Source organism: Chlorocebus sabaeus, chromosome 11 (genome assembly GCF_047675955.1).
Source record: "Chlorocebus sabaeus isolate Y175 chromosome 11, mChlSab1.0.hap1, whole genome shotgun sequence".
Classification (NCBI taxonomy): Eukaryota; Metazoa; Chordata; class Mammalia; order Primates; family Cercopithecidae; genus Chlorocebus; species Chlorocebus sabaeus.
This window is the reverse complement of record NC_132914.1, coordinates 130,044,797-130,062,623: the sequence shown is the minus strand read 5'-3', so window position 1 is coordinate 130,062,623 and position 17,827 is coordinate 130,044,797. Positions and strand designations below refer to the sequence as shown.

Sequence of the window (17,827 nt, the reverse complement as noted above, 5' to 3'; positions counted from 1 at the left end):
ATCATAGGTTCTATGGGCTATCCTCCCTTTATAGGAAATAGTAGAAAACCTTCAACAGATCGGCCGGGCGTGGTGGCTCATACCTGTAATCCCAGCACTTTGGGAGGCCGAGGCAGGTGGATCACGAGGTCGGGAGATCGAGACCATCCTGGCTACCACGGTGAAATCCCATCTCTACTAAAAATACAGAAAAATTAGCCGGGCGTGGTGGCGGCTGCCTGTAGTCCCAGCTACTCGGGAGGCTGAGGCAGGAGAATGGCATGAACCTGGGAGGTGGAGCTTGCAGTGAGCTGAGATCATGCCACTGCACTCCAGCCTGAGTGACAGAGCAAGACTGCCTAAAAAAAAAAAAAAAGAAAAACCTTCAACAGATCTTTGAAATCTTGCTCCAGTCGCTAAACCAGTCATTATTGTTAATCCGTTTGGACTCCCCGAGTTTGGGTGGCAGAAGGTCCCTGGTGGTTTAGCAGGGTAGGTCTGTGTCTTCCCCGGCTATCTCAGGTGCACCTCCTCACTGTGCTTCCGGGCGGCGTCTCTAACCTGCTGTCTTTCTGCCCTGGGTCCCACGTGCTCCTGCTGAATGTCGTGTGCTTCAGCAGTCCAGGATTACGTGTGCCCTCTGCAAGGAAGCCACGCCCTGTGCACCTGCTGCTTCCAGCCCATGCCCGACCGGAGAGCGGAGCGCGAGCAGGACCCACGTGTCGCCCCTCAGCAGTGTGAGTGCCCGCGCCATGGAACGCAGGCGGGCTCCCTCTGTCCTTCGGGGCTCAGGTTTCAAAATGGTGTTGGCCTTAGGGTACCCCATGAAGTAAGGATGCCGTTTCTTTTTTTCCATCTGTGTGATTAGTTGTCACCACGTGACCATATTTAATAATCCATCTTTTTCCAGCAGCTAGTTGCACTGCCCCTTCACAGGACACATCTCCATCCAGCAGGGGCTCGGCCTGGGTCTGTGTCCGTCTCCTGCCAGCACTGTGGTTGCTTTATAATGTGTCACTGTTAAACCTCCTAGATGAATTTTGATGCTTTAATATACAACTCTAGCCAGGCACAGTGGCTAACGCCTGTAATCCCAGCACTTTGGGAGGCCAAGGTAGATGGATTTTCTGTGTCCAGGAGTTTCAGACCAGCCTGGGCAACATGGTGAAACCCCATCTTTACAAAAATTACAAAAATTAGCCAGACATGATGGTGTACACCTGTAATCCCAGCTACTCGGGAGACTGAGGCCAGAGGATGGCTTCAGTCTGAGAGGAGGAGGTTGCAGTTAGCTGAGATCATGCCACTGTACTCCAGCCTTGGCGACAGAAGGAAATCCTGTCTCAAAACAAAACATATATATATGCACGCACATACAGTTCTTACTGTTAAAAACGGAACTTGTCCTTTATTTCATGGCTGTTTTAATTTATTCCTGCAGAAATGTCTGTTTATGTCCTTTGCCTTTTTTTTAAATGACTTCCTAATTTGTCAGAGCTTCTTATATGCTGCTGAGCACCACAGTTGGCTCCTGCCACACGCACCCGTGCTGCTGTGTGCACCGAGCCCTGCGTGAGCAGCACGGCCACAGCACTGGTTCTGTCTGGAATGGCTTAAAATGTTCTGGGCACTCAGGAAACCAAACAGGTTACTTCTGGGGGCTGTACCCTGAGACTGGGCTTGGCAGGGGTGGGGCCTGGCCTGCAGCGTTGGGACACACCCGGTGAGGTGACCTGGACGGTCGCTGCCTCAGGGGTCGTCCACGGCAGGCACTGGCCACTGCGGATGCTGCTTGCGGGAGGGCAGGTGAGAAGCTGCAGAGAATAGCTCACCCCGTGCCTAACACACATGGTGGGCAGCAGATGGCAGGTCGGGCCAGCTTTTCCCCAGGAGCCCAAGCTCTTGACTCTAATTTAATAGAGAATGCTTCGTATACAGAGGCATTTATGAAGTGGCCGTAGGCGTTAGAAGACTTAAGGACTCAACCCTGTGAGAATTTTAGCGAGGGTTTAACTAATATTATATTTTAGGGATTTCCATTGTATAGAATATCAGACAATTAAAAATAATTTCCTTTGGGAGGCTGAGGCAGGCGGATCATGAGGTCAGGAGATCAAGACCATCCTGGCTAACATAGTGAAATCCCATCTCTACTAAAAATACAAAAAATTAGCCAGGTGTGGTGGTGGGCACCTGTAGTCCCAGCTACTTGGGAGGCTGATGCAGGAGAATGGCGTGAACCTGGGAGGTGGAGCTTGCAGTGAGCCGAGATTGTGCCATTGCACTCCAGCCTGGGCGATAGAGCGAGACTCTGTCTCAAAAAATAAATAACGTCTACAAAACCAAGGTGACGACATGAAAAAATACCTAGGTAGAAAAAGGCCACCTAGACTGGGTGCAGGGGCTCACGCCTGTAATCCCAGCACTTTGGGAGGCCGAGGCAGGTGGATCACCTGAGGTCAGGAGTTTGAGACCAGCCTGACAAACATGGTGAGACCCCGTTTCTACTAAAAATGCAAAAATTAGCCAGTTGTGGTGGGCACCTGTAATCCTAGCTACTGGGGAGGCTGAGGCAGGAGAATCGCTTGAACCCAGGAGGCAGAGGTTGCAGTGAGCCAAGATTGCACCACTGCACTCCAGCCTAGGCCACAGAGTGAGACTCTGTCTCAAAATAAAATTTAAAAAGCCACCTAAGTATGTGCAGTTGGGGGCAAACATGTTGCATGTTCAGAGCTAGAAGGAAACCCATCGAAGCTGTGTTAGGGGGATGGAGGAGGTGAGATTTTTTTCTTTCGTGGCTCTCACTGTTTCCCTGGGACGAGCATGCGGTGTTCAATGTAAGAAACGATATGTGTCTGGGGCTGGGTGCAGTGCCTCATGCCCGTAATACCAGCACTTTGAGAGGCTGAGGTGGGAGGATCACTTGAAGCCAAGAGTTTGAAAGCACCCTGGGCAACATAGTGAGACCCTGTCTCTACAAAAATAAAAAACAAATTAGCCGGGTATGGTGGCATGCACCTGTAGTCCTAGCTACTTGGGAGACTGAGGTGGGTGGATCCCTTGAGGCCAGGAGGCGGAGGTCACACTGTGCTCCAGCCTGGGCAACAGAGCGAGACTCCATCTCTAAAAAGTAAAAAACCAGAAAACATGAGCCTCGCCTTTTTTCAGGGCTACAACTCCCTGTCATCACAGTCCTGGGATGTGGCCCTGCCCCGAGTTCCATGAGACTCCTCCTGAATAATGTTTCCAAAGCGAGTTGAGCTCCTCAGCCTGGTGCTGATGAATTGTGTCAGAGACAGGACTAACGAGTGCCTCTCTCCACAGGTGCCGTCTGCCTGCAGCCTTTCTGCCATCTGTACTGGGGCTGCACCCGCACCGGCTGCTTTGGCTGCCTGGCCCCGTTCTGTGGTAATACCGGATCTTCAGGCCCCAGTTGCTTTGACCTTTGCATGTTCTCTTGGTGAACTTGAGGGCAGGGGATGGTGGGGTCCATAGCCTGATGTTTACAGGGGTGAGGCCACGGTTGGTCATGTCATCAGATGGTGACATTTTCCTGCTGATCTGCAGAGGTGCGTCAGATTCGTGTTGGCTCAAAATCAAGCCTTAATGGAAGGATTAGGAGAAATACTCCCAGGACGGAATCCTTGCTGCAGGGTTCTGGTGTCACGATACCAGACCAGGTGCTGGGGTGACTCGAGAGCTGATCTTTTTAAGGAGGGAGTGGAATGGAAGTCATTTCTACTTGTCCTCTGTTTAAAATTGAGTTTTATCACTGAACTTCTTATTCCTTCTAGAATCTGTAATGAAAAGAAATGTGTTTATCCTCAGTGTGGGGCAGACAGTGCTTTCCTGCGACGTCTTTATAAACAGGTAACATTGCACCTTCATCTCGGCAGAGCTCAACCTGGGTGACAAGTGTCTGGACGGCGTGCTGAACAACAACAGCTACGAGTCAGACATCCTGAAGGTACTGGCCCGCCGCGGGCTGGGGAGCCGGGATCCGCGTTTTCTCACTAGTGCAGCCAGCTGGTTCTCTGCATTCCATTGGTGTTTATCTGTTTTTCCCGCATTCCAAAAATAGGTGTTTCCTTTTTGTGCCTCCTGCCGTGGATCCATAGGAGCCGCCTCCCACAGCTCTCGGGAGGAACTTGGAAGTGCTGCCTGGGACCAGGGCGTTTTCTCTGGTCCCTTTCTCTTCCGGCCATTTGCTTTCCTGCGTCTAGGAAGCTACCTCGGCTTCTGGGGTTTCTGTGTGTAACATGCGCATCTGCCCGCTTGCCGAGAGCACACACAGTGGTGGGGCCTTGACGCTTGCCACAGACACACCTGGCAGGTGCCCGCTCAGCCGCACACTCTGCTTTGATGCCCACAGAAGGAGCTCAACAGCTCGTGTGTGTTTAAAGGGCACGGAAAACAGATGCCTAGTCCTCAGCTTTTCTTGTCAAACAGACTGGGCTCGTTGTGGGGCTGTGTGCACTGTGGCTAGGCTTTCGTGTCTCATTCACACCTGGGCTGTGAGGGTCTTGGCAGAACTTTTGAGAGCCTCTGATAACTCTTACACTGGAAGGTCAGAAGTGAGCCTTCCTTTTGGGACTTCCAGGAGGCTCTTGGACAAGACTTCTCGTGCCGCAGGCTGTGAACGTGCAGCCCTCTGCAAATGCCACTCGTAAGGGGCTGAGCTTCGGCTTTCCGCACCTTCAGGGATCTTATTTATGAGATGTTTTCTATCTCGTTATTTCAGTGTTTCTTCCTCTAAACCAATATTGCTTATTCCTCTTTTTTTTTTTTTTTGCGTCACAGAATTACCTGGCAACCAGAGGTTTGACGTGGAAAAACATGTTGACCGAGAGCCTCGTGGCTCTCCAGCGGGGAGTGTTCCTGCTGTCTGGTGAGTTCTTCTCTTGCCTCCTGCTCTAGGGTGCGTGTGACTTTCCAGGGCTGCACCTGCCTGTCTGCTCTCCCAGTGACCACTCTGACCTATACCCATCCTGGAAGAGAAGAAAAAAGATCCTGATGCTTTCGGGTTGTTTTTTGTTTGTTTGTTTTTTGAGATGGAGTTTCGCTCTTGTTGCCCAAGCTAGAGTGCAGGGGCGTGATCTCAGCTCACTGCCACCTGCGCCTCCTGGGTTCAAGTGATTCTCCTGCCTCAGCCTCCTGAGTAGCTGGGATTACAGGCACCCGCCACCACACCCGGCTAATTTTTTTTTTTTTTTGAGATGGAGTCTCGCTCTGTCACCCAGGCTGGAGTGCAGTGGCCGGATCTCAGCTCACTGTAACCTCTGCCTCCCAGGTTTACGCCATTCTCCTACCTCAGCCTCCCGAGTAGCTGGGACTACAGGCGCCTGCCACCTCGCCCAGCTAGTGTTTTGTATTTTTTAGTAGAGACGGGGTTTCACCGGGTTAGCCAGGCTGGTCTCGAACTCCTGACCTCGTGATCCGCCTGCCTCGGCCTCCCAAAGTGCTGGGATTATAGGTGTGAGCCATTGTGCCTGGCCGATATCTTTGTTAATTAAGGGTATAGCACGTTTTGATTTGTGTTGCAAATGTTTACGCTATAGTAGTAGCTCACTTTTGTTGTATTTATTTTCATTTTGAGGTTTGAATTGTTGTCAACTGTACAAATCCTTCCTCTGTGCAATTTGGTGTTCAAGACATACTTAGAAATAGCTAATTTTCTGATTTTCTTCTTAGTAATTTTTTGAGAGTTTTAATATTTAAATTTTATATCCACGTGGGGCCAGGTGGCGGTGGCTCACACCTGTAATCCCAGCATTTTGGGAGGCTGAGGCAGGCAGATCGCCTGAGGTCAGGAGGTCGAGACCAGCCTGGCCAATGTGGTGAAACCCCAACTCTACTGAAAAAATACAAACATTAGCTGGGCGCGGTGGCGCATGCCTGTAGTCCCAGTTACTCGGGAGGTGAGGCAGGAGGATCAGTTGAACCCAGGAGGCGGAGGTTGCAGTGAGCCGAGACTGCACCACTGCACTCTAGCCTGGGCAACAGAGTGAGACTTGGTCTCAAAAAATAAATAAATAAATAAATAAAATGTTATATCCATGTGGGATTTTTTTGCTGTAAGAAAATAAATTGGTAGGACTGGGTGCGGTGGCTCACGCCTATAATCTCAGCACTTTGGGAGTCTGAGGCGGGTGGATCACGAGGTCAGGAGATCGAGACCATCCTGGCTAACACGGTGAAACCCCGTCTCTACTAAAAATATAAAAAATTAGCCGGGCGCGGTGGCGGGCACCTGTAGTCCCAGCTACTCGGGAGGTGAGGCAGGAGAATGGCGTGAACCCGGGAGGCGGAGCTTGCAGTAAGCCGAGATCACGCCACTGCACTCCAGCCTGAGCGACAGAGCGAGACTCTGTCTCAAAAAAAAAAAAGGAAAGAAATTGCTGTCTAGGTTGACTTTGTTGTTGTTTTCTGATGGTGTAGCCCGTTGTCTTCACCCCACTTATGGTCAGTGCGTTAGTTTCCCACTGCTGTGGTCTGTGTGTGCTGCTGTCGGGAAGGTGGCGTTGCTGGGTAACTGCCTGTGTCTGCATGAGGCTGTGTTTTTTCCAGATTACAGGGTCACGGGGAACACCGTGCTGTGTTACTGCTGTGGCCTGCGCAGCTTCCGAGAGCTGACCTACCAGTACCGGCGGAACATTCCTGCTTCCGAGTTGCCAGGTGAGGACCCCAACCCCACACGGCTCTTGTTCTGTCTGGGTTGGCTTCTACACTCTTTTTTTTGTTTGTTTGTTTGTTTTTTGAGATGGAGTTTCGCTCTGTCGCCCAGACTGGAGTGCAGTGGCACAATCACGGCTGACCGCAACCTCTGCCTCCTGGGTTCAGGCGATTCTTCTGCCTTAGTCTCCTGAGTAGCTGGGATTCCAGGCACCTTCCACTACGCCCGGCTAACTTTTTGTGTTTTTAGTAGGGTTGGCCAGGCTGGTCTCAAACTCTTGACCTTGGCCTCCCAAAGTGCTGGGATTACAGGCATGAGCCACCCTGCTGGGCCAGCACTCTCTTCTTAGCAACAACCTGTTTGCACTTTGCTTTGCGTTCTAAGCAGAATTTGGCCTCAGTCGGGAGCCAGCAGGACAGACAGGCCATGCGGGGCCGTGGTTGTCTTAGGCCTTGCGTCTATTTGCAGTTATTCATGAGTGTAACGTGGGTTTCTAAAACTGAGTCGTAAAGACATCCAATAGAAAGCTGGGGTAATTTTATTTCCTTAATTGGGTTTTTACTTTTTAATTTTTATTTATTTTATTTATTTATCTTTGAGACAGAGTCTTACTCTGTCGCCCAGGCTGAAGTGCAGTGGCGCAATCTTGGCTCACTGCAACCTCCCTCTCCCGGGTTCAAGTGATTCTCCTGCCTCAGCCTTCCAAGTAGCTGGGATTACAGGTGCCCACCACCACACCTGGCAAATTTTTTGTATTTTTAGTAGAGACAGGGTTTCACCATGTTGATCAGGCTGATTTTGAACTCCTGACCTCAGTTGATTCACCCGCCTCTCCTCCCAAAGTGCTGGGATTATGGGCATGAACCACCGCACCTGACCCTCAATTGGGTTTTTAGTTAAACATGTGTTTCCTTTCCTGAAATCTCAGAACGGTCCAAGGAAACTAGTTGTGGAGGGACCAGAGGCTGTGCGTTTCCGCCGCAGCGTCCGTCTTTGGGTCTCTGCTGAAATGCAGGTAGCGGAGTGGGTGTGTGCAGTCCATCTCATAGATGCGTAACCTTCTGTTTTTCCAGTGGCTGTAACATCCCGTCCTGACTGCTACTGGGGCCGTAACTGCCGCACTCAGGTGAAAGCTCACCACGCCATGTGAGTGCAGCTGGGGGCACAGGCGTCAGCTGCAGGGTGATGAATGAGTTCACCGCCTGCTTACAAATACGCTGATATGGTCATTATCCTTCTCCCAGGTTGCATCCTTTAGGAACCACATCTTCATTTAGAAATCCTGCTCTTCCTTTATCCCTTCATTTCATGCAGTCTTATTTCCATCTTCCACCTCTGTGTCTTCCTGTCTGGAGTTGGTTTATCTGTCGTCTGAGGCATCCGGGGCACACCCCATCGTTTCAGGCTTAGCCATTTCTAAGTCGGAGGCTGTAGTCTCTGACGGCCTCAGGTCCCCTCGCATAGCGCTGCGCAGCTGGGTTCTCGTCCGTACCGTGAGCAGGCATTTGTGATCGCTGTCACATTGTCACCCTCACGTGGCGTCTTTCCCAGCGTCCTTAAAGGAGGTTCACGGCGCCATCTGCATTGCCCTGGGAGGTGTAAGTCAGGAAGCATCTCTTAGGTTAGGTGATTGTGTAAATCACTCCTGTGGCCAAGGAGTTCAGATAAAAGTGATGGAGACAGTGCCGTCAGGACGAGATGCTGCGAGGACTCAGATAAAGGTGCCTTCCTCGCAGGGATTTTGTGGAATACAAACCTTTCTTTGTGTTTGAGCACAAACAGCACATGGAAGAGACCATGTTCTTACAAAAAAAGAGTTCACTGTTGACTGGCAGACAATTTTCAGTAGAAATGTGCATCAGGAGAGCAGAGCCATGCTGGTCCTCCTTGACCACGGTCTGTGGAGAGCAAAGGTGGCCACAGGCCTTCCAGCTTGGTGTGTCTGCCTCAGCCCTGTCAGCAGATGCCACGGGGATGCCCGAGGAGGTGCAGCTTTTATTCTCTTCTCTTAAAAAATTATCTAAGATGTTTACAGTTCTTTCTCTTTTTTTGAAATGGAGTCTCGCTCTGTCTCCCAGGCTGGAGTGAAGTGGTGCGATCTCAGCTCACTGCAACCCCACCTCCTGGGTTCAAGCGATTCTCCTGCCTCAGCCTCCTGAGTAGCTGGGACTACAGGCGCTCGCCTCCACATTAGGCTAAATTTTTTTTGTAGTTTTAGTAGAAACGGGGTTTCACCATGTTGGCCAGACTGGTCTCGAACTCCTGACCTCAAGTGATCTACCCACCTCGGCCTCCCAAAGTGCTAGATTACAGACATGAACCACTGTGCGTGGCCGGATGTTTCACTTCTGTTTCAAAATTTTAAAAGGGAAAAAGAAGTTTACCTTTGGGGGTTAGTTGCTTTGATTTTGTAGAAAGCACACACACTTTCTCTGGTAGCTCTTTCTGTGTATGGTTTCAGAATGGGTTTATTTGAATGCCTCTCCAGTGCGCTCGTGTAATTTATTTGAATGCTTCTCTGATGCTCTTTTGTGTAATTTGGCCATTTTCTCCCGGCAGGAAATTCAATCATATCTGTGAACAGACAAGGTTCAAAAACTAAGCATCCAGAGGCCCCGAGCAACTTTCAGCACTGAAGGCGAAGATAGCGTGTTTTTAAAATACAGAGACAAACATGTCAGGGCGTTTTCACGGCCCCCTGAGAGACGCAGGGTCTCCGGCAGGTGCTCTGGGGTGACTCTTCTGTGGAGCTTTACCCTCTGAGTGAGACCCTCCCCAGAGCCCTGGGGGCCACAACCCGCCCTCCTGGCGAGTGCTGGGTGGGGCTTGTGGTGGCGTCAGCAGCAGAGACGAAGCCTTTCCAGGACACGCAGCCGTCCCGCTGAGAGGGGCAGTTTTGCTCTTTTGTATGTTTTCCGTAACTACAGGTAAAGCAGAAGTCTGTTTTCAGGAAGAGTTTCAAGGGAGAAAGGGGAAAGTTTATCAAAAACATTGTTTCAGGAGAAGGGAGCATAAGTTTACAGCCTACAGGATGTACACAATATTCTGCTGTTGGGAAAACCACAGCATTTTATATATTTTTTATTTTAATAGGTTTGGTGCTTATCTTCTAATAAGATTTAAATATCACAAACTGTAGCACAAATAATATAATTTATAATTTACAAATTGACTAAAATTGGGTATAGTATGGTATTTGAAAGAATAAGCATATGCTTCTGTTTATTGAAAAAAAACTTCCAGTGTCCAAAACTGCTAACCTTCGACGTGGCCGTCAAGTTAGTCGCTCCTTGCTAACCTGTGGGTGACCACGGCCCCGAGCCCGGGGCTGGACGCAGGGCCCAGGACGCGCCGCTCCCTTCACGGCCCCGAACCCGGGGCTGGACGCGGGTCCCAGGACGCGCTGCTCCCTCATGCTGCCCGGGCCCTTCCTCCAAGACCCTACAGAGCCTGAGGGGCACCTTGGCTTCCGCCTGTGCTAGGTTTGCCATGTCAGCTGGAATAATACTTGAAATTTTGATTTTTGGAAAAAAAAGTTTCTTATCTTTTGTTGAAATCACCTGTTATCCTTGTTTGCAAACTGGTAACTTTTTTGCTTCTCAGGAATACAGTTTTCAACTGTTGACTTGCTCTTGATAGGAACTGAGAAGCAGCACTCTGTGTCTCTGCATTTGTGGAGGAAGCCCTCTCTTTTGCATATTCTAATAAATGAGCTGCCTTCGCTCCTCCCCTCTTGTGTTGGGCTCGTGTGTGGGGCTGCCTCACTTCTCCACACAAGGCAGGCAGGCCCTGTGCAGAGTGAGCGCCGAGCACCTCACTGCTAGTGATGGTTACTCTGTCGCCTGCTGTCCCTCAGTGTCTCCATGGAGTCACGCCTGACCTGAGGTTGGGGCCTGAAGTCCGAGCATCCTGTGAAACCTGCTCAGGTCTCTTCATTTGGCCAGTGCTGGGAAACCACAACCTGTTCATCCAGTGTAGAGGCTTTGTCTTCAGCTGAGCACCAGATGAAGCCGCCATACAGAGAGCCTGAGTTTGTGCAGGGGCGAGGCCGAGAGGGGTGGTCCTGAGTTTGTGCAGGGGCGGGGCCGAGAGGGGAGGTCCTGAGTTTGCAGGGGTGGGGCTGAGAGGGGCGGTCCCGAGTTTATGCAGGGGCGAGGCTGAGAGGGGAGGGACCTAGTTAGTGCAGGGGTGAGGCCAAGAGGGGAGGTTGCGAGTTTGTGCAGGGCTGAGGCTGAGAGGGGAGGTTGGCATTCACCCATGAAGTCGGCTGGGGCTGCCCTGTGTCTGTGTCTTAGATATTCTTAGATATTCACTCTACCCCTTCCCATCTCCAAAAAGTAGAAACAAGAACACTCACCCTGTAGAGGATGCAGAGCTTTCCTCAGGAAGGGCAGGGCAGCTCAGAGAGCCTCAGGGCTCCAGGTGTCCTAGGGACTCACTCCTGCTTCCTCAGTCCTTCAGAGAAGTCCATTTCCTGGCCCACTGCGAAGGGCGTTTCTGCCTGGAGCAGTCGGAACAGAGCTTGGGTTTGGCTCTGATGTGAGGGAGGAGGCCTTGGGACCAGGGCAGTTATCCCCCGGGTGTGGTAAGGAGCCGTGTTTTATGGAGGCAGGTGGCCGTGAACTCATCCCGTGTTTTCATGAGCTTCTGTACTTCCTTGTCCTCAAGACCCAGCCATCCCACCCAGCAAGACTGACGCACTGTGGTTGTTTTGGAGCCCTGCTGTCCTCATGGGGTGGCTGCTTGGGTCATCCACAGGCTTTCTGGAGGACAGCCTGGCAGCCGCTGCAGATCCCACTGCTTCTGCCTGGCTCCTGGGCCCAGCCTTGGAACAAACCCAGGGCAGGGCTGCAGCTGCCCGCTGGCCCCACGGACTGTCGCCCCACGGACCGTTGCCCCACGTGCTCCTCACCTGCGGCTCCCGCTGTGCTCCCTGGTGCCCCTCAGAAGCAGGGGTCAGCCCTGCCCACCCCTCCGTGTGCTGACCAGGCTCCAAGCCAGGGAAGGGGGCCTCAGGTTCTAGGTGAGCCCATCCACCCCAGTGAGACCTCCCTGAGATGGCCTCTGTGAGGGCTCTCGACTGCAGGCAGGAAGTCCGGGCAGATTGGCTTAAAACAGACTGGGGGATTCAGGCCAATCCTCCTCCCTAGGGCAGCTACAAAGGCTGTTTTAAATCTGCTTTAAGTCATCTTAATGATCTCAGGGCCAGCAGGATGGGAGAGATTGGGCCCAGGTGCGAGAGAGCCAGGGGTCCAGGGGCTGCTCCCAGCACAGCGCGGCCTTCACCCCAGGTATGTGGCCAAAGCAGAGAGGCAGCTGAGTTTGGAAGGGGCTTCTGCCAGCCAGGGGTTCCTGGTGACAGCCCCCCCAGCTTGAGGTTGGCAGCCTGGAGAGAGCAGAGCAATGCTGGCCCTGAGGCAGCTGCAGCTGCCTCCCTGAAGAGGCCCCAGTGTCACTGCCAGGGCCACTAGGTCGCTGGGAGCCCTGCACTGGGAAGGCAAGGAAAGCATGAGAACGAGGGGATTTAGGAAGCTGGGAGTGGATCGTCCCTCCCGCCTGGCTTGATGCGGAAACCAGAAGGCTGTCCCCGGGGCCGTCCCTGCCCTCTGCCTCCACGTGGGCTCTGCTTTGGTGTGCACGCCTGGTCCTGCGCCTTCGGACGCAGCTGTGTGGAGAGGCCGGGTCTTGCCTCCCTGAGGACGGACGGCCACGTGCAGAGTGCAGCCTAGCTCTGCAGACCTGCGCACTGACCAGACGGGCAGCAGGACGGAGCCAGGTGATCTTCGCGGGAGCCACCTCCAGGAATGCCTAGTGCTGCTAACTGGTAGATGCCGTTGTTCAAGCATCCTCTACACTTAGAATTAAGTTACACTGAAAACAAAGGCAATGAGTGCTCAGGATGCACCACTTTCTAGTTAGTTCACCGCACCTGCCTGTTACTGCCGCCCGAGGCTGTGTGCTTCTGGGGCCGGTGTGGAAGGGCGTCCCTTCCAGCCTTACCACTTGGCCTGGTGGGAATGGGCCCTGGAAGGAGTGTTTGCACTGTGGAAATTGGTAAATGCTTCAAATCAGGGTGGTTTTTAATTGCTTTTGTTTTCTTCTGGAGAGAAGATTGTTAAACACCAGCACAGTGCTGCACCAGGCAGCCAGCATATACTCATGAGAAACAAGCAGTTGTTTAAACCACTGCATTTGGAGTGGTTTGTTACATGGTAATGAATAACCATCTCATGGTCCTGGAAGGCCCAGCACATATAACCCCTGCCTCCACCCGTCAGAAAAACCTCTTCTCCCTACCTGCTCCTCCTGGAGCCCCTGGGGTGTTCCTCTGCTTCTCCATCCAGCCAGCTCCTTCCCACAACCAGCCCCAGGTGCCGGCCTCTCCCCCTCCTGCAGCCTCTCCTCATTCAGGTTCCAGCTCAGCCCGACTCCTGCAGGGCTGCCCCCACCCCGCCAGCCAGTCTGGTTCCCCCCCAGCACCTGTCACTATCAGACAGGAAACATCTGTTTACCATTTGTCTCCCCCCCTCAGAAAAATAGAGCAGGGATCTTGCCTGTCTGCCCGCTGTTGTTTATTTGTCTGAAATGTTTGGCCCCAGGGCGGCACCCCCTGATCCCTGGGTGATTAGTTGGCTGCCAAACGGTGAAGGTCCTGATGAGCCGTCCCCTGGGCTTGAAATCTTTCCCACGGCACAGTCGCTCCTTCCTCTGTTGCTCATTTTTTGTGGTTGTCTCCTGAGGCGGTGAGTCTAGATGGTGGGGTCTTTTATCTGTGTTCCTTACACAGAGCAGACACTTGGTTGTGCATGTGTGTGGAAGGGATGGACGCAGGAGAGAATGTTGAAGGCCATTAGACCAGGAGTGAGGGCTGTGCACTGTGCTGGGAACCTGGCATTGTAAGAGCCTTGCGCTGTGCTGGGAGCCTGGCATTGTGAGTGCCGTTTGCTGTGCTGGGAGCCTGACATTGTGAGGGCTGTGTGCTGTGCTGGGAGCCTGCATTTGTGAGCCACGCCTCGCCCAGTGGTGGCCTTGAATGTGGGTCCACTCCGGCTGCTGGATCAAAACGCCGCAGAACAGGCGGCTTAAACAACAGAAAGTATTTTCTCACAGTTCTGGGGCCTGGAACTCTGAGATCAGGGTGTCAGAGGGGCCGGTTCCTCTTTGGTCTGTCTCCTTGGCTTGTGGACAGTGTCTTCTCCTTGAGTCCTCACATCGTCTTCTCTTCATGCGTGTCTGTGCCCTAATCTCTTCCTGCGAGGACACCAGTCCTATTGGATTAGGGCCCGCCCCAGTGGCCTCATTTTATCTTAATCATCTCTTTAAAGACCACACATACTAAAACTGGATACAGAGAAGATTCGCATGGCCCGTGTGCAGGCATGACACACAAATTCATGACGTGTTCCATGTCTGCAGATACAGTCACCTCAGGTCCTGGGATTTAGGACTTGAACATGCTGTAACACTCTGCCATGAAACCTTGCACGCCACGGGGTTTTGTAAAAATGGGGTGGTTTTGTTTGTTGTTTGGCAAACCCCACATGCTGGATACTGTTGACACCCTGTGGTGGGCTGAGCCATGTCCGCCTATCCCGCCACCATGGATGTCTGTATCTGATCACTTGAGTCTTGCACAGTAAAAGGGGCTTTGCAGATATGGTGGAATCAAGGACCTCGAGATGAGCGGAGGATCCTGGATTATCCTGCGGGCCCCGTGTGCAATTGCAGGAGTCGTCGTAAGGAGGAAGCAAGAGGCCGGGCGCGGCGGCTCACGCCTGGAATCCCAGCACTTTGGGAGGCTGAGGCGGGCAGATCAAAGAGGGAAGCAAGAAATGAAAGGCAGGAGGCAGGGAGAGGAGGCTTGGTGACAGCAGAGGCCAGGGGCTTGGCGACAGAGAAGAGGCGGGAGGGATGCGCTTTGCAGGGGGAGCAAGGGCCTTCAGTGGGAGAGGAGGGCAGGATGTCGAAACAGAAAAGAAAACAGATCTCCCTGCAAGGGCCTCCAGAAGGAACCAGCCCTGCCTGCCCCTCCATTTTGGACTTCCGAGCTCCAGAACTGCAAGAGAGTAAGTCTAGTTTAAGCAGCAAAGTTGGTGGTAACTTCTTAGAGCAGCCACAGGAAGCTCACCCCCCCCCCCCCACACTCTTCCCATTGGTTTTTGTTTTCAGGAAGGGTCAAACTTCAGGAAGTGTTCAAACATCCCAGATTCATGTTGTCAGAGAGAGCTGTTTCCAGCGGGGACCCCAGGCCCACCAGGTGCACCCCACAGACCTGCCCTCTCCACTGTCAGAAGGTGGTATGGCCTCACTGTGGCTCAGGCCAACCCCTAGGAGTCATCCCTGCTGGCTCCTCAGTGCCCCAGGCTTCTCTTCAGGGGCTTCTTGTGGCTCTGATTGTTGCCCCCTCACCTCGATGCTTTTCTCCCAGATCTGTGCGTGCCTGGGTCCTCCTTGTCACGCAAGTTCAGCTCAAATATTACTTCCTCAGAGATGCCTTTGAGTACTCGCTCTCCTTGCCTTTCCCTCTCCTGGGACACTGTTCCCACCAGTACCTGCATGATTCCTTTTCTTTCTTTTACCTTTTTTTTATTTTTTATTTTTTTCAGACAGGGTCTTGCTCTGTTGTCCAGGCTGGAGGGCAGTGGCGCAATCTCAGCTCACTGCAGCCTCCACCTCCTGGGCTCAGATGATCCTCCCACCTCAGCCTCCTGAGTAGCTGGGACTACAGGTGCACACCACCACGCCCAGCTAATTTTCCCATTTTTAGTAGAGACGGGTTTCACCATGCTGGCCAGGCTGGTCTTGAACTCCTGAGTTCAAGCGATCTGCCCGCCTCCACAGCCCACAGTGCTGGGATTCCAGGTGTGAACCGCCGCGCCCAGCAACTCTGTTTCTTACTTTGTTGGCTCACATTTTCCTGAGAGGTTCTCCCTCAACCATCGACCTGAAATAGCAGCGAGCCTCCCCAGGGTTGCCTCTGTCTCTTCTTGACTCTTCCTGTCACCTTCTGTGCTTGTTGTCTGGTCCCCACTAGAATATATGTTCTGTAAGAGCAGGGACTTGAGACAGCGCCTAGAATAGTACCTGCACACAGTAGGCCACAATCAACAGGAACCACGGCCCCATGTAGATGGCAGCCCCTCTGGCTCAAACACTCCATCCAGCTTTATTTTCTTTTCATCAGTTAACGCCCTCTGAAGGTCTCCACACAAACATGAAGCTGGACCAAAGCAGGGACTCCCCGCACGCAGCATAGTGCTGGGCTCGCGTAAGGCACCTCCGTGGGTCCATCGGCTGATGCATGGACAGACACATGGGTGTAGCCGGACACTGAAGTATCGTGCAGCGAGGAAACGTGCTCAGTGTGGAGGGACCTTAAACACACCACGCTAACTGAAAAGGTGTCCCAGAAAGCCACATACGATATGATCCCATTTATATGAAATGTCCAGAAGAGGCACATTCATAAAGACAGAAGGTGGCTGAGTGGTTGTTGGGCTAGCTGGAGGGGATGGGGAGTGAATGCAAGAAGGATCCCTCTGAGGTAACGGAAGTATCCGGAAACTGGGTCGGAGTGATGGGTGCACAGCTCTGCACATTTACTACAGTTGCTGAACTGCATACACAACACGGGTATATTTTATTGCATATAAATTGTACCTTAATAAAGCTGTTAAGAATTTTACTTAGATTAGCATTTTTCCCACACTGTGCCATCAATTTAATATATAATTAGATTCATTGTTTCTGCCTGTATTTAAATTGAGCATTTGTCCCATTTTGCTTGCTAATGTTTAAAATTTTAAATTATTGTGGGTACATAAAAAGTGTATATATTTATGGGGTACCTGGATTTTTTTTTTTTTTTTTTTTTTTTTTTTTTTTTTGAGACGGAGTCTCGCTCTGTCGCCCAGGCTGGAGTGCAGTGACCGGATCTCTGCTCACTGCAAGCTCCGCCTCCCGGGTTCACGCCATTCTCCTGCCTCAGCCTCCCGAGTAGCTGGGACTACAGGCGCCCGCCACCTCGCCCGGCTAGTTTTTTGTATTTTTTTAGTAGAGACGGGGTTTCACCGGGTTAGCCAGGATGGTCTCGATCTCCTGACCTCGTGATCCGCCCGTCTCGGCCTCCCAAAGTGCTGGGATTACAGGCTTGAGCCACTGCGCCCGGCCTGGATGTTTTAATACAGACATACAATGTATAACAATCAACTCCCAGTAACTGGGGTATCCATCACCTCAAGCCTGTACCATTTCTTTGTTAGGAACATTCCAGTTCCATTCTTTTTGTTATTTGAAAATATACAATACACTATTATTAACTATATTCACCCTATTGTGCTATCAAATACTGGATCTTAGGCTAATTAAATGTTTTCCCGATTTCTCCCATTGGCTACACCTTAGGATAGTGTAATACAAAAACCAGGAAACTAAGCTTGGTGGAGTGTTTTCTTCATTCTGTCGTTTTATCACCCGAGGACACTTACGTAACCACGGTCACAAAATACAGAATAGTTCCGTCACCACAAAAATCTCTCTCCGTCTACCCCTTTATAGTCATCTGACCCCCACAACCACTCTGTGATTCTGTCATTTTGTGATGTAAGTGGACATGTCATACAGTTCGTGCAGTGTAGACCTTTGGAGATGCTTTCCTCCCTGGGTGTAATGCCTTTGAGCTTCATCCGAGTTATTGCGCACATCAGTGGTCAGCTCCTTTTTCTTGCTGAGTGGTGTCTATGGCATGGGTAGCCATGGTTGGTTTAACCGCCTCAGAGGACATTTTGGTTGTTTCCAGTTTGGGGTCAGTAACGTACAGGCTTCTGTGTGGACATAAGTTTATTTCTCTGAATGTCTAGGAGCCCAGTTGCTGGGTCATAAAACTTTACTTTTTAAAGAAACTGCCCAACTGTATTCCAGAGTGGGTGCACTATTGCTGTTTCTATCAGCAATGTAGGAGAGATTAGTTACCCCAAACTAGATTATTCCCAGCATTTCATATTGCCACTGCTGTGTATTATTTGAGAGATTACTCTGAACTACATTACTCCCAGCATTCCATATTGCCACTGCTGTATATTACTTCAGCTGTTCTAACAGGTGTATACTAATATCCCAAGGCGGCCTTTTTTTTTTTTTTTTTTTTTTTTTTTGAGACAGAGTCTTACTGTCACC

The 17,827-nt window shown here is 51.5% G+C and overlaps 1 protein-coding gene and 1 non-coding gene across 6 annotated transcripts in view; both read left to right on the top strand.

The window, feature by feature from the left end:
• Positions 1-10,380, top strand: part of CHFR (checkpoint with forkhead and ring finger domains) — a 31,977-nt gene extending 21,597 nt beyond the window's left edge. For 2 of the 5 annotated variants that reach the window (XM_008005325.3, XM_073021275.1), the window contains 7 exons: positions 597-716; positions 3,304-3,387; positions 3,876-3,946; positions 4,780-4,867; positions 6,547-6,654; positions 7,726-7,798; positions 9,212-10,380. In XM_008005325.3, the coding sequence (XP_008003516.3) occupies positions 597-716; positions 3,304-3,387; positions 3,876-3,946; positions 4,780-4,867; positions 6,547-6,654; positions 7,726-7,798; positions 9,212-9,254 (587 nt within the window). In that variant the 3' untranslated portion in view covers positions 9,255-10,380. Of the gene's footprint in view, positions 1-7; positions 392-596; positions 717-3,303; positions 3,388-3,875; positions 3,947-4,779; positions 4,868-6,546; positions 6,655-7,725; positions 7,799-9,211 lie in introns of those variants that run through there. The other 3 variants (XM_008005326.3, XM_008005327.3, XM_073021276.1) reach the window with 3 other exon arrangements.
• A 3,579-nt stretch (positions 10,381-13,959) lies between these two features.
• LOC119624010 (U6 spliceosomal RNA) lies at positions 13,960-14,066 on the top strand. Its single transcript, XR_005240101.1, has one exon. It is a non-coding gene; the product is annotated as a U6 spliceosomal RNA (small nuclear RNA).
• The last annotated feature ends 3,761 nt before the right edge of the window (positions 14,067-17,827 follow it).